This window comes from Cydia strobilella, chromosome 24, assembly GCF_947568885.1.
Source record: "Cydia strobilella chromosome 24, ilCydStro3.1, whole genome shotgun sequence".
NCBI lineage: Eukaryota > Metazoa > Arthropoda > Insecta > Lepidoptera > Tortricidae > Cydia > Cydia strobilella.
In genome coordinates, this window is record NC_086064.1 from 4,528,896 (window position 1) to 4,543,840 (window position 14,945).

The following is a 14,945-nucleotide window of genomic DNA, read 5'->3' on the forward strand; positions in this document are numbered from 1 at the left end:
CGCCGCGCCGGCAAACCGCAAATTCTGCAACTGCGACATCGACGTCATTCAGCACATAGGTATTTATCTAGCCTCACCTTAGCCTCTGTTTTCTCAGTTGCGTCTGCGCTCTAATACTGCTTTAATAAGAATTGGTTTAGATAGTAGTTTTTATGAAAGCGCCTGCCATCTGACCTATGAGAGGAAGTAACTACCTATAGGCTTTTTTAAGATTGTTGCGGTTTCCTCACAGCCCGTTTATGATCAGTGACCACATTTGCAACAACTAAGTATTAAAGCCTGACCAGATATATGTTCATTGTCAAGAAACGCTGTTCATTCTCATGTATAGGATGACAGGTTCATATCCTCGTGAGTCTAAATGTACATATTCATTGCAATCTAATTTGAACCTTTCGATGAAACAAATAGAGTAGCATTTCTTTTGTTTCACTGCGTTGTAAAACAAACGAAATTCGTTCCAATTATAGAATAAGGTTCAAATTAAAAAACTTTATATGGTGGGTCTTACGAGGATATAGTATGAAAAAATTAGTTCCAGTGAAATTCCGCAACATGGCGCGTGATCATATATTCCTGGTTAAAAAAATTCCTCGTAGCAGGTACCTACCTATATTTATCACTTTTTATAGTATTGTCTGAACTCATCCTGAACTAGAATAAAATTTGTGATGATTGTCTCGACTGTGCCCGACCATAGAGTAACTTATACTAGAGCGGTACTGTCATAGTAAATTTTGTAACCCCAGTAAATTCACTGCCATCTGTCGACACACTTTAAAACTAAAAATTAAGATTTATAAAAATACGATAAAATGTATTTAAATATAGATAAATGTTTTTTTTTTAAATGCATTAATTAGTTTTATGATTTTGACCCATGTTCTTTCACTGATATGCGTTAAAATTGTTAAATAACAAACGAAACAGTCAACGCTATCTATACGACAGTGGGCCAAAACTAGTGGCGCCCTCTGAACGAGAATCAAATTTTCTTGATTTTCGAGGCACGTTCTTTCCTTAGACTGTAAACATCTATTACGGAGTTATATCTATCTTTGGCCCGACTCATAAATACCTAATTCTACTATAGATATCTACGGAAAACAAAACTCATACTACTCTGACCGAAGATTCGAAAGGACTCCAGTCACCATTTCCAGCTCTCCAAAATACGTGCCCGCAGAGAACCTGTGCAAGCTGCCTCGTCTAACCATGACTACCAAGACTAACAGCTACCATCCAGGGCAGAGCTTACTGTCCAAGAGAGGTAGGAGGGTTGCACTGAAGAATGTAGGGTCTAAAGTAGTACCAAGGATGTAATTGTTGGTTTGTGGTGGCGTAACTAAATAAACTTGTAATAACTCTTACCTCGTACTTAATTATTTTTATCTCTCTTCATCCTAGTTGTCTCCACGTGTATGGAAGCCAAGTAGGGTAAGTCCGGGGTAGTTGGCCATAGTTTTTTTAGAACGCGATAAAAAAATAAGTTTACATGTCATTAAAGAAATCTTTATTACGTCATAATACTTTGATCAATTGACTTTCGAAAATGAAACAAATAAAAAATATTTCTATTGAGATCAGGTAGAAAAAATGTTACAAAAAAAATTACAATTGGCCATCTCTCCCGGGGTATCGGGACACCACACGGTTAACTGACAGTTAATTGGTAAACCTTATTACAAAAGGCATAAGGTCTACCGATGGACAGTTAAAGACTGACCAGTAATATATGATCATTGTCAAGAGGGCGCTGTTATTCTCAATGTATAGGGTGACAGTTCAGGATAGAATGAAAAAATTACTTCCAGTGAAATTCCGCAACATGGCGCGTGATCATATATTCCTGGTCAGGCTTTAAGTGTTACTGTTTGTACGGCAGCGCTTATCTGCGGTAACCGCGAGTTCCATGCTCGTATATATATTCTTAGAGCCCACACTAATAGCGTCTTTTGTGCGTCGGCGTCTATAGAAAATGGCGTCGCCGCGCAGTTGCGCCAACGTTGCGTCGAGCAGCAGCCAGAGATTTGACTACACGCCGACGCTCGGGAGACGCTAGTGTGGGGTGTCCCTTATGCTCTAAATTCGAAAGCAAACCTCGTGGTAGGGTAGCATGTAAACAGATACGAGCTGGATTCTGCTGCAGCAGTAGTTACTTAGGGAATTATTGCCGGCAGCGCGAGGGGCAGCGGCAGGGGCTGAATGTAAATGTACCTAGTATTATAGCCGATTTACACACTGAGTAAACACTAAGGTAGGGTAGGAAACAGTGGCTCGGAAAAAAATAGCCGGGTACAGTGGCTCACTCAACCTAATTCCAACATGATAGAGAAGATATTGGGGCGACTGGGCCGCTGTTTCCTACCCTACCCTACTCAATGTACCAGTTCATACATTTGCTACTTGCGTTTAGTAGTAAATGTATGAACTCGCACTTAACACTTAATCAAAGTGTAAATCGGCCCTTAGTCACAGATCTAGGATGAACAAGAATGACGCTTCCGCTTATAGATAATTGAAATGTGAAAAGGGAAAACATCATGTATTCAATACATATACTTGACTTGAAATGCTCATGAACATTTTATGAGTGCGATAGAGACAAGACTACAAATGAAAAAAAAAAAAGTTTTTTCCGATTTCTTCTTAATACCTACCATTCTTCGTATTTTCATTTTATTGGGCTTTAAACAATGTATTATGAAGGTAAATAAACGACAACATAATATTAATTATATATTATTAGGTATAACACAACATTACAATATACTTAGGTAATTGCAGATCCAACAAATGTTTAAGTTACTACAACGTTGCATGTCCAAAGGTCCGTTTTCTACAAATTTTATGGAAATAAAATATACTACACAAATACACCTTTAATACTAGTTTTTTTTTTACAATACAATAACTTCGCATGAAATTTGCAATGATCAAGTGTGGCGTTATTGCTCAAGAATCAAAAGCAAATTGTTTTCAATTTGAATGATTTTCTATTTAATTTTTTTACTCATTAAGTATTTTCTTGTTATGAACGGAATTTATCGTTAAAATGTTTTAGTAGCTCTCAAGTTAGTAGGAGAAACACGTATCATGATACCTAACCCATTGACCGCTAATGATGTCAACTGACGCGCCGATATCAACCACGATAGGCGTGGCGCTCGAAGGTTAAGGCGATCATCAAATCGGATGCGGGACGGATGATAAGTAGTAAGGCTGTGGCGTTGTGGGGCTAGCGGCCGCAGCCGCCGCCCCCGCAGGCCGAGCGCTTGGGCGCGCGGTACGAGGAGCCCGCCGCCCCCGAGCCGCCGCTCAGCGGCAGGTAGCCTGCAACAACACATTATTATTTTCACTTCTCATGCTCGTAAAGTTCGACTTTAAGCAGGGACCGGACAACCCTTTCCGCGATAAAACCCTTTCAATGGGCGACACTTAAACACGGCTAACACATTGAAAGACTTTCCCTTTTGAACGGCAAGCCCATACCCCTACCTTTGACTAACCCTTACCGAAAAGCTAACCAAAAATAAGGCTAGCTCTTAATAAGGGTTACCCTTATCTTTAAGCGCTTTTTATAAAGGTTTCCCTTTGCGTGAAAGAGACAGGATTAGTCTATACCTACGGTAGAGTATGAAAAGGAAAGAAAATACGTGCCTAGTCAAAGAACGCCGCCATCGCCGCCGACGATCGCTCGGATTCGAAGTAATGTGTGCTTTATGAACAAGGTAGACGACTTAAATTAGCACGCTTATATGCTAAAAGGAAAGCCCTTTATAAGGCTAACCCTTATAAGCAATATGCAAGGTGTTGGTGAGCGGATGATAAGGGTTTTGTAAGGGTATTTGGGCTACCGATTACTCAAATGTGGTAGCTTTATATAAGGGTTTTTAAAACCAAAACAAAGGGTTTCGTCTGGCAAAGGGTATGGTGAGTTAAGCCTTATGCAATACCCTTATAAAACCCCGATAAGGGATAGCGGGCCGGTCCCTGACTTTAAGTCGTGCGTAGACGACAAAAATCGCTTTTTAAGCTGTAGTGCATTAAGTAAAATCATCTATTACGACCCTTGTTTACTTAGCAATAAAGTCCAAAATCTGCCATAAAAACTGCCAGCCTTGCCGGCGCGCCCCCGAGGCGCGCGCCCGACCCCTCCGGCCCGAGTACAATTTTCTTTATTCTTGAATAAATATATAACCTAAAATATTGGATATTTTTGTAAATTTTACTCACAATCGAAGTGAGAAGCAGAGTGTAACCCACCATCATCGACGGACCCGAACCGTAGGGCTTCCAATACCGGGATCCCAGGATCCCGCCGTTTTTATGGTAGATTTCAATACCGGTATTTACGTAAAAATTTGGCATCACCACGAATCTTAATTTGCGCGCATAGATCTTGCGTCTCCCTCTCGTTTTGCGATTCGATAGCATTCGCTGTGTTGCGCACGCGACGTGGAGCGGTAACGTGTAGCCAGAGCCAGTCGGTTCTCGGTGCTTAACGTGAAGTGATGTGTACGTAACGTAAGCTATAAGGTATGCTGTAGTTATAGTTTCGCGCCCCGGCTGTGGTTTATGTGAATCTCACAACAATGTAAGTATGCATATATTATTTATTTATTAGATATACTCTTCAAGGCAAGAGTTAATAGGTATCTCATAGGTAAGCGTGCTCCACCGTAGACCACATCATCACTTACCATCAGGTGGGATCGTGGTCAAACGCCTGCCTATTCATCATAAAAAAAAAGGATCAAGTTACGAAATGGTTTATTTCATGTCATGTTTCTTCCAAAGGGAGAAATATGTCACATGGGTTTATTTATTTGAATACCTAAGCACAATAGATATATTTAAAAAATAAACAAAATTAATATTCGACATTGACGCACAAAAATAAGTTTGATTTTAAATGGTATTGTAAGATTTGTAAGACTGTTTAACGTTTAAATATATAAAGAAAACCGGCCAAGTGCGAGTCGGACTCACTCACGAAGGGTTCCGTACCATTACGCAAAAACGGCAAAAAAATCATGTTTGTTGTATGGGAGCCCCACTTAAATATTTATTTTATTCCGTTTTTAGTATTTGTTGTTATAGCGGCAACAGAAATACATCATCTGTGAAAATTTTAACTGTCTAGCTATCACGGTTCATGAGATACAGCCTGGTGACAGACAGACAGACGGACAGCGGAGTCTTAGTAATAGGGTCCCGTTTTTACCCTTTGGGCACGGAACCCTAAAAAACACATGGGTCTTAGAACCAGGGACCGGACAACCCTTTCCGCGATAAAACCCTTTCAATGGGCGACACTTAAACACGGCTAACACATTGAAAGACTTTCCCTTTTGAACTGCAAGCCCATTCATACCCTTACCTTTGACTAACCCTTACGGAAAAGCTAACCAAAAATAAGGCTAGCTCTTAATAAGGGTTACCCTTATCTTTAAGCGCTTTTTATAAAGGTTTCCCTTTGCGTGAAAGAGACAGGATTAGTATATGTCTACGGTAGTGTATGAAAAGGAAAGAAAATACGTGCCTAGTCAAAGAACGCCGCCGTCGCCGCCGACGATCGCTCGCATTCGAAGTAATGTGTGCTTTATGAACAAGGTAGACGACTTAAATTAGCACGCTTATATGCTAAAAGGGAAGCCCTTTATAAGGCTAACCCTTATAAGCAATATGCAAGGTGTTGGTGAGCGGATGATAAGGGTTTTGTAAGGGTATTTGGGCTACCGATTACTCAAATGTGGTAGCTTTATATAAGGGTTTTTAAAAGCAAAACAAAGGGTTTCGTCTGCCAAAGGGTATGGTGAGTTAAGCCTTATGCAATACCCTTATAAAACCCCGATAAGGGATAGCGGGCCGGTCCCTGCTTAGAACTTGAATTTTAAATATTTGTTGAAATGTGCGCGTGTTTCGAGTTGTAGACTGATTTTTATTACATTACAAGTAGGGAAATTGCAAATTATTTATTGATTTTAGAATTTATTTTATCTTGCATTTCAATTATACAATTATCTTAAAAATAAATTAAAACAAATTAAAATACAATATTTTTAGTAAATTTTAGTACAATGATTTAGCCAATGTTTAGAAGTTAAGATGTTGTCTGTTATACAATGCACTGTAAGTGCTACTACTATATTTATGTTACAAAATCATTGTATTGTTTTTGTACCTTTTGTATTCAATTGAGCTGCAAGTGCAAAAACCAGTCAATAGAGAGAAAAAGGGCCTTATTATTAAGTGATATCATTGTTAAAAATACTTTTGTAACACGCATACAAAATAAAATAAAAATTGATTAAAAATTGGTATTTTTATTTCAAAGTTACTTAGTTCCTATTTTTTTTTTAAAAAACCTCGGGATCCCGGTATTGAAATCGCCAATACCGGTATTGCGAAAGGTCCGGTATTTGGAAGCCCTACGAGCCGCCGACCACCGGGTAAGCGGCCATGCTTCTCTAGTAGCTCAAGGGCTTCACATAGCTTCACGTCTCTTCTATATCGATGGTTGATGGTTGCCATAGATGTGTCAGTATATATTAGTGGTTACCATAGGTATGTCAGTACAACTCACCATCATCTGTGGCCCCGAGCCGCCGCCCGCCGGATAAGCGGCCATGCTTCTCTAGTAGCTCGAGGGCTTCACGTCTCTTCTTTTCTTCTTTCTGCAATACAAACATATTTTATTGAGCGGGATAAACGCGCAAAACTCAACGCAGACGGCGCTGCAATCGCCTACGACTCTCGGATACGACGCTTGTAGATTTATTTGTAATTGTGACGGCGAATATTAAAAAAAACCGGACAAGTGCGAGTCGGTCTCGCCCATCGAGGGTTTCGTACTTTTTTTGTTGTTATAGCGGCAACAGAAATACATCATCTGTGAAAATTTCAACTGCCTAGCTATCACGGTTCATGAGATACAGCCTGGTGACAAACGGACAGCGAAGTCTTAGTAATAGGGTCCCGTTTCTTACCCTTTGGGTACGGAACCCTAAAAATGTCACAACATTTTCGCGCAGTAGAGTCGAGTCGCTCGCGGCACAATAGATTTAGATTTCGATATTTATTCTCATAATATAAAATTACAATATAAATTATCCTAGACTAATCTACACGAATTTATACTATGATCAATACATACAATTTACATTATTTGATCAATTCAAAAATACAATTTAATTACATAATATACATTACATTATCAAATAAAGTCAAAATTACAATTTAAAAATGTCTGGGTAAGTAATCATAATTTTATCCACTTATGTCAAAACAATCATAATTTTATCCACTTATGTCAAAACAAAGATTCACGTGATACACGTGAAGTCGTTGAGCTCTAATAATTCTATAGTTATTCTAGTTTAGGTCACCTCTTTCTGCAGCTCGGCCGCGCGCGCGGAGTCAGCCCTCAGTTTCTGTTCCTGTAGCTCTCGCGCTCGTCTGACTGCCTCCTCACGTGCCAACACACGATCCGGGTCTGCACATTCAATTAATCAATAGGACAGCTAGCGATATAATAAATTCAATAGGGAATATTACGCGAAACTCTGCGTAGGCGCGCCAGGGCGCCACTACCACAATCTGAGGGTCTATCGTGAAACAAGAAAATTTATTTATCTAACATCTGTGTAAATTGTATATTCGAGCGATAGAGAGGCAGATAGCGAATGTTTCCCGGTAGGTCGTCTGTAAGCAAACCGCCTTGATGCATCAATGTCATATTTTATTATCTCTGAAAACTTGTCAAAAACCTGTTAAAGGTACAGTATGTATAAGTTACTCTATGGTTTACTAAAAAGGCTAGTCCTGCACTCTGGTAGCAGAACATTGCATGCAGTAATATCCCCTATTGTTACATTTGTTACGTGACAGAAAACAGTTTCATGATAACACGCAGAACTAAGTCAAACATCTTTTAATGCATTCAATGATTATAATCAGCAAGAACTCATTATAATAGAGTTGCAGCAAATGGCGTTGTATATTGTGACGTCACACGACAAGACACTATTACTAACTCCAATCACAAATCTTTTTGAAGTTTCATTTCATAACATAAATAATATAATTTAGTATAATAATAGTATAGGTTATATGTTATAACATAATTCTTTCCATCAAACATGGGAGAATATTCGTTGCCACATTCAAAAATTTCCGTCGTTACTCTAGGCACGTTAACTACAAACATTAGCGAGAGAACAAAAGGCATACAAATGATTTGACTTGTGTTATACCTCCACTCAGTGGCGTAGCTACGCGTGGGCGAATTAGGCCGTCGCCCACTGCCTCGCGCCCCAGGGGGGACGTCGCGCGAGGCCCCGTCGGGCACAGTGAAAGAAAAGGGCCTCGATGCGATTTCGCCCACGGCTAGATTAGGTCACGCTACGCCACAGCCTCCACTGTGTACAGTCGCCATCATATATCGGAGCGTCCGAGGTGCTCACAAATATCTGAACATGACTCTATTGTCAAGGCTTTAAGTGCGTGTTCAGATATTTTTGAGCACCTCGGCCGCTCCGATATATCTGATGGCGACTGTACATATAACAGTAGGCTGGTTTGCACCAAATGTAAACACAACATTACATTTATCTCTCTCACCCTTGTGGTAGGCCGCATCTTCCCTAGCTCGCTTCCACGCCTCGATCTTGGGCTGCAGCCAGTTCCAAATGATGACAGCTATGATGAGCCCTCCGAGGCATCGCCATCCGTAGTTGATCAGGAAGTTTGCCTCTGTAACAAAATGTTGGTGAGTGATCGGTAACAACGTTTTAATTTCATGGCACCATGGTTGAGTTAAAGTAAAGGAAAGTAACAATTTTAAGAAACGGTTAATTATGGTTCATATAAAGGTAACCTTAATTAATAATTTCAGCGGAATTTTACTTTACAGATTCCTTTAGCTCAACAATGCTGCCATGAAATTAAAACGTTGTTACCGACCACCAGTTATGACTATGTAGTCTGGTTGGTACTTTTTTTTTAAGGAGGGGATTTCGTCACTGAAGTGACGATGTCACCCCCAAAATGAGATCTATAGTAATAATGTAATGTAGTATATAGTGCAGTATTTGGTTGGTAGACTTGGAAGTCACTCCCCTTACGAGACCAATGGTCATGGATTCTAGGTCAAGTATTTAACCTTTTCGACGCCGTGTCAAACACAAAAGCTGTCATCCAGACGCCACGTCACCGAAGTGTCAAAACTGAAATTGAACTTTATGCATATGCATGTAGGTCTATGTTGCTCTGTGGTCTATGACCGATTAATCGGTCTTTGGCGTTGAACCAATGGTGCGTGTATATTGGTCATTGGCGTCCAAAAAGTTAAAATGAGGAATAGAGCAGCCCAAAGAAATTAATGTGACTCAATGAGATTATGGCTCTGAAAATTGGTTATGAAATCTGTATATATTTAAATAATTCTGTTTTAATAAACTTTAATTTTCATAGAGAAATAATAAAATGTTTCTTACTTATTTACGTATTTTAGTCATGTTACGAACTTACGGTTGACCCATTAATCTTTTCGACACCAACAACGAATATATATCTGAAACGCAGGACCAACGCCGATGACGGATTAATCCGTCACACACCACAGAGCAAAATAGACCTCTGTGCATATGCATAAAGTTCAACTTCAGTTTTGACCCTTCGGAAACATGACAGCTTTTGTGTTTGACACTGCGTTGAAAAGGTTAAACTTTAAAAAAAACTAATTTGACCTATGCATCCATTCAAGCCCCAATCATCCCTGTGCCAGAAAATAGACGTAGACCTATAAAATAAAATAAAATAAAAATAGCCTTTATTTCTGAAGTTTTGTAACAATCTACTTAAAAATATACCTTATTTTTCTCTATAATTATATATATATTACTATTTACTATTTTCTAGTTCCCATCGACAACTTCAGCTTGTCCTCCGACATAGGCCTCTTCCAAGTCCTTCCAGGTATCCCGGTCTCTTGCTTTCCTGGTCCAGCCCACTCCGCCTATCCTTTTTAAGTCATCCGACCATCTACGAGTAGGCTTTCCTCTCTTCCTTTTGTGCCCCCTTGGGTACCACTCTATAAGGTCTCTTGTCCACTTTTCTAGCCCTTCTCTGATGATGTGACCGGTCCACCGCCACTTCTGTTGCTTGACCTTTTTAACTACTCTCCCACACTTTGATCTGGCTCTAATTATGGACAATTTTACTCTATCCTTGAGTTTAATGTTTAACACGCTTCTTTCCATGTTGTTTTGACATGTAGCGAGCCTTTTTTCTTGTTTTTTCGTAAGTGCCCAAGTTTGGCATCCATAGGTGAGTACAGGTACAATGCACATATTAAAAACTTTAAATTTCTGGCTTGTTGGTATTTCTTTCGCCTTCATAACCTCTTTTAATGACCAAAATTTCTTCCATGCATTTGATATTCGTTTTTCAATTTCCTTGTTAGACTGATCTGATGGTGATATTATTTGACCAAGGTATACATACTCAGATACATATTCTATTGTATTTCCGTTTATATTGATTTACGTAGACCTTATTGTTCGTTATTATTCTTTGACTATTGCTGTTTTTTGAACTTTTCTGTTTTTTGCTTTGACTTTTTATTTATTTTATTTATTTAAAAAATACTTACGAAAGGTGAACCAATCATCGATCATCTGGAAGAACCAGGAGCTCCTCTGCTCCTTCACAACTTGACTGTCATCCATAAATTCGTAATCCATGATGCTGTAACAAATTCGTTACATATATTAACTCATTGGGAACATTTAAAGGTCACTCAATTCTGGACAAAAAATGTTAGTTATGCAAAGATCTAAGCCCTCCTACAAACAATGTGACAGGGCAACTCTACTGTCATGGGTGTCATAGAATCTCCAAGACCAAATTTGACTTGGCCAGCCATATAATTATAAGGGCTCTTACAGACGAGCTACAGTACACAGAATAGTCCGGCAGAATATCAGTGCTCCGCTCAATAGAGTGGAGCGTATAGCTGAGTCGGAACCCTTTTGTTGTTGCTGCAATGCACACAGCGTGCAGCTAACCACTAAAAACTAATTTTTCGTGTTTAAGTAAAATTTTTTTTGTTAATTTAATTTAGTACATAAGTTTTGTTCTGACTGCGATGTACCTACTTATACTTTACACTAAAATTGTGTGTTTTGCAGCATCCAAATAAACGTTTTATCTATCTATCTACACAACACACTGTTGGCGACCGCCTGCGACAGCTATCGGCGATGGCCGGCGACGGTCGCCGACGGTCACCAAAGGTCGCCGATTGCAGTTGCGGCGTCGCTGTCGTGTCTATCGGAGACGGTGGGCGACCGTCGCCGCCCGTCGCCGATAGCTGTCGCAGGCGGTCGCCAGCGACCGTCGCCGACAGTGTGTCGCGTACTGTCGCTCGGTTGTAAGAGCCCTAAGATCTCACTTAAGAAAAGATTGGCAATGAGCTACTAGAAAATCATCATCAAGAAAATAATTGAGGACTATACTTTATATCTACTAAACTAACCGCCATCAAACTGTTTCACAGTTTGGCAGTACTATTTTAATGTAACACCTATGTACCGTGTCTCATGAAATAAATTATAGAATAGAATATCATTTATTTCAGTATAAGTACACAGTTATACAATATATACAGAGAAAAAAAAGACTTATAACTAACTTGTACACTGTATATAATTACACTGAAAAAGGTGAACACTCAGCATAATGCCAGGTCCTACAGAAGTAGTACGCTGACGCTGGTCTTCCGTGGACACGGGAGCGTAGTTGCGCGCAGCTACCAACTACGGTAAAGTTACTAAGATAACTATAACAATTAATTATTACGACAAATTAAATTAATAATAATAATATCGCCCATTTAATGTCACAATAAAGCAGGGAACCTAATAATGCATGGAGACATTACAAATCGGATTCATTTATAAAGTGGCCATGCACCTTTTGCAGCTGAGTGTGCATGACGAAACTTTTAAGGGTTTTGTTTTTGGCCATTTTTCGCTATGCTTAAAAATGCAGCGTAATACGAATATAATACGAACATCCGTGACTAAAATACTGCGAACAAATCAAAGTTGTCTTATCAGTATCAGGAGCATCCTGTTTTTTTATAACAATATTTCGAAATAATTGTAAGCAAAATATAATTTCAGCCGTCTCGCAGACAAATTAGAATATGTTACTAACCTTTTTGATGGCAATCAATTTGTAGATTGTGGAAAAAAGTTATAAAAAGACTGTCCCTGTTGTTTGAATTGGGGAATAGGAATTTAGAACAATTTTTATTTCGTATTTACTATTTTCAAAGATACTTTTACTAAGAACACCCAATGACATGACAGGACTAAATTAAATAACAAATGACATCATGACATGCCACGAAGAGCGGTCCAAATTAATGACTAACATTTTAAGATATTGTTATTACAGCTTTATTTTCCACTTAACAATGTATTTTTCAATTTATACTTTATCTATATCTATGTCTTTGTTATGTGGCCGTGTGGCCCCTCTGAGGGTAAAAGCCTCCTCCATTCTTTTCCACCTTTCCCTGTTCTTTGCCGTAGACATCCAGCTTTTTCCTGCTGTGTTTATTATTTATTATGTCATCGGCCCATCTTTTCTTTGGTCTTCCCCACTTTCTTTTGCCTTTTGAGCCTAGCCATATAGTTGTTTGCCGCGTCGCGTCCATCTATCTTCATATCTTGCCAAGTGCCCTGCCCAATTCCACTTCTGTTTTAAACTAAAATGAAGAGCATCTGTTAATTTAGTTTTTATGCGAATGTCTGCGTTTCTTTTTCGTTTTTAAGAGAAGATATAAATGTCATTAATTACACTCATCAACTACTGCTACCGTATAAAAGGTTTATAATTGAAATAACGTGTATTAATTACATAAAATAAATTAAATAAAAATATGGCTCATGGCTCTGATAAAGAAATAATTTATCTTATTCCTTGATTCACATTGTTAACAAGAAAATTCTGTTTTACAATTCGGACTCACTTCGCGTACAGTATTTAGACCAATCAGGAGGCACTGCGTCACCGTCATATTTTATTTTGAACGATATGATTGGCCATTCTAAAATAGTGACTCTAGCATGAGTATACAGTGATTTTACTTTTTCCAATGATTTATCTTAAAACACGGCGTGTTAACAACTACCTCAAACGAAACCCTAATAATCCTTACCCTAAACCACGTAGTATCTACTTAGTAATCTGTGCCCTAAACAAATGATAAAAAAAAAAACAAAGTAATGCAAATGTCAAACCGTGGACGCCGCGTATTTGCAAAGTTTATTTAGTTATTTTATACAATTAGTGGGTCTCTAAAGTGCAGTGTGCCGGCCAATATATTACAATACTCTTTGCCAAGATGCCGAATAAGTACTTTATTTACGCCAGCGGGCGTTGGTGCGAGGTGGACTTGCAGCGGGGTCGCGTGGAGGGCTTCCGGCAACGCGCGCGTTTTGCCTACTTACGCGGCGGGAGATTGGAAGTGGGGCGTACTGCGACTATCCTGCGGGCGCTACGGGCGCTGGCGGCCGGTGACGGTGGCGCGGCGCAGGATTTTGCACCTCTACTTCACCGGCGACCTCATAAGTAACTAATACTGCTATTCTGCTGTGCTATGCTGATAAGCGTTTACTCAATAAAAAAACAAACCTGACGCTACTGCGCAAATCAACATTATCAAAAAATGTTACATGTTTTATATGACTATCTTTTGGAATGCATTTACATTTCAATCCTATTGCATTGAAAGGTCATATAAAACTAACAATAGCCCTTTTTAGGGTTCTGTAGCCAAAATGTCAATAACGGGATCTTTATTTACATTTTAGTAGCTTGGACATGCTCATGCTACATACAGCCTGGATTAACACATTCACTGCCAGCAACGCATCCACCGCCGCCGCGTGTTCACCGTCATACAAAAAGACAGCCCTGGCAGTGAATGTGTTAAGAAATCTTGATGCCTCGAACTTTTTTATAGTATGGTGAAACATCCCTCCTTCTCCCATTGATCTTCCATCAAATTCAGTTGTTTACTCTGATATTGGTACCAATGTCCCTCTAGACATAGTATGCTAAGCTAGGGGACCGCAAACTTTTGAAGAGAACAGCTAACAATGCAAAAAAATTACTTGAAGTAGACCCCAGATGCGTTAGGACGACGACATCAAGAGGACTGCGGGGAAACTGTTAATACCCATAAAAAAATGTACCTAGCTATACTTCTTGTACCTACACAGTTTGAACAACCTAACTAATAGACCTAATAGTAAAAAAAAACCAAGTGCAGTGATATACACGCACGCATTTCAGCTGCTAGTGTATTAAACAATATAATATAATAATAAATGTTTCTGATTTCTGAAGAAGTGGCTCCAGGTCACACAGAACCGTGAGGAATGGCGCAAAATGAAGGAGACTATACCCGAAGGGTAGAAAAGGGTTGGCCTAAAGCAAAGGGGGTGCAAAAAAAAGACTTAGAATTTTTCATGTCACATGTCTGTTCTGGCGCTCGCCGGCCGCTACCGCGGCATGCTCGCTGGGTTGGACTAAAGCAAAGGGGTAATTTTCGTCGGAGTATGTTATTATTACACCTATTTTTTAGGCCTAAAGCAAAGGGGGTGCAAAAAAAAAAGACTTAGAATTTTTCTAGTAGGTAAAATAACATGTCTGTTCTGGCGCTCGCCGGCCGCAGCCGCGGCACGCTCGCTTCGCTCGCTTGGCTTCGCGCTCTGTTTGATCGCGATCATCGCAGTCAACCTAACATACTCCTCCTCGCTTCACTCGTCGTCGCACCTATCTTGTCTCTGTTACTTAAATTTACTGTTCCAAATGATTGATTTTAATTTGTCAAGTAGTGGTTTCAACTTGCGGGTCAAATATCT

General features: G+C 39.5%; 2 protein-coding genes across 2 annotated transcripts in view; one reads left to right on the top strand and one right to left on the bottom strand.

Annotated features, from left to right (window-relative positions):
• Nucleotides 1-2,726: 2,726 nt before the first annotated feature.
• LOC134752320 (selenoprotein S B-like) lies at nucleotides 2,727-12,382 on the bottom strand. The gene is made up of 6 exons (XM_063687991.1): nucleotides 12,226-12,382; nucleotides 10,658-10,752; nucleotides 8,626-8,757; nucleotides 7,392-7,498; nucleotides 6,590-6,680; nucleotides 2,727-3,333 (listed from the first exon to the last, which is right to left on the bottom strand). Exons 2-6 carry the CDS (start codon nucleotides 10,746-10,748, stop codon nucleotides 3,239-3,241), a joined length of 516 nt encoding a protein of 171 aa, XP_063544061.1. The 5' UTR covers nucleotides 10,749-10,752; nucleotides 12,226-12,382; the 3' UTR covers nucleotides 2,727-3,238.
• Nucleotides 12,383-13,322: 940 nt separating this feature from the next.
• LOC134752319 (uncharacterized protein DDB_G0284459-like) overlaps nucleotides 13,323-14,945 on the top strand; it is a 28,332-nt gene continuing 26,709 nt past the window's right edge. The window contains exon 1 of the mRNA XM_063687990.1: nucleotides 13,323-13,647. Within this exon, the coding sequence (XP_063544060.1) occupies nucleotides 13,421-13,647 (227 nt within the window). The 5' untranslated portion in view covers nucleotides 13,323-13,420. The remainder of the gene's footprint in view (nucleotides 13,648-14,945) is intronic.

Excerpts from the sequence above, each read along its gene's own strand:
- LOC134752320 (XM_063687991.1), bottom strand. The coding sequence starts at position 10,748 with ATGGATTACGAATTTATGGATGACAGTCAAGTTGTGAAGGAGCAGAGG. Across the intron at positions 7,499-8,625 it reads AGATGCGGCCTACCACAAGG|ACCCGGATCGTGTGTTGGCA; the intron begins GTGAGAGAGATA and ends TTGAATGTGCAG. Across the intron at positions 6,681-7,391 it reads CGGCCGAGCTGCAGAAAGAG|AAAGAAGAAAAGAAGAGACG; the intron begins GTGACCTAAACT and ends TTTGTATTGCAG.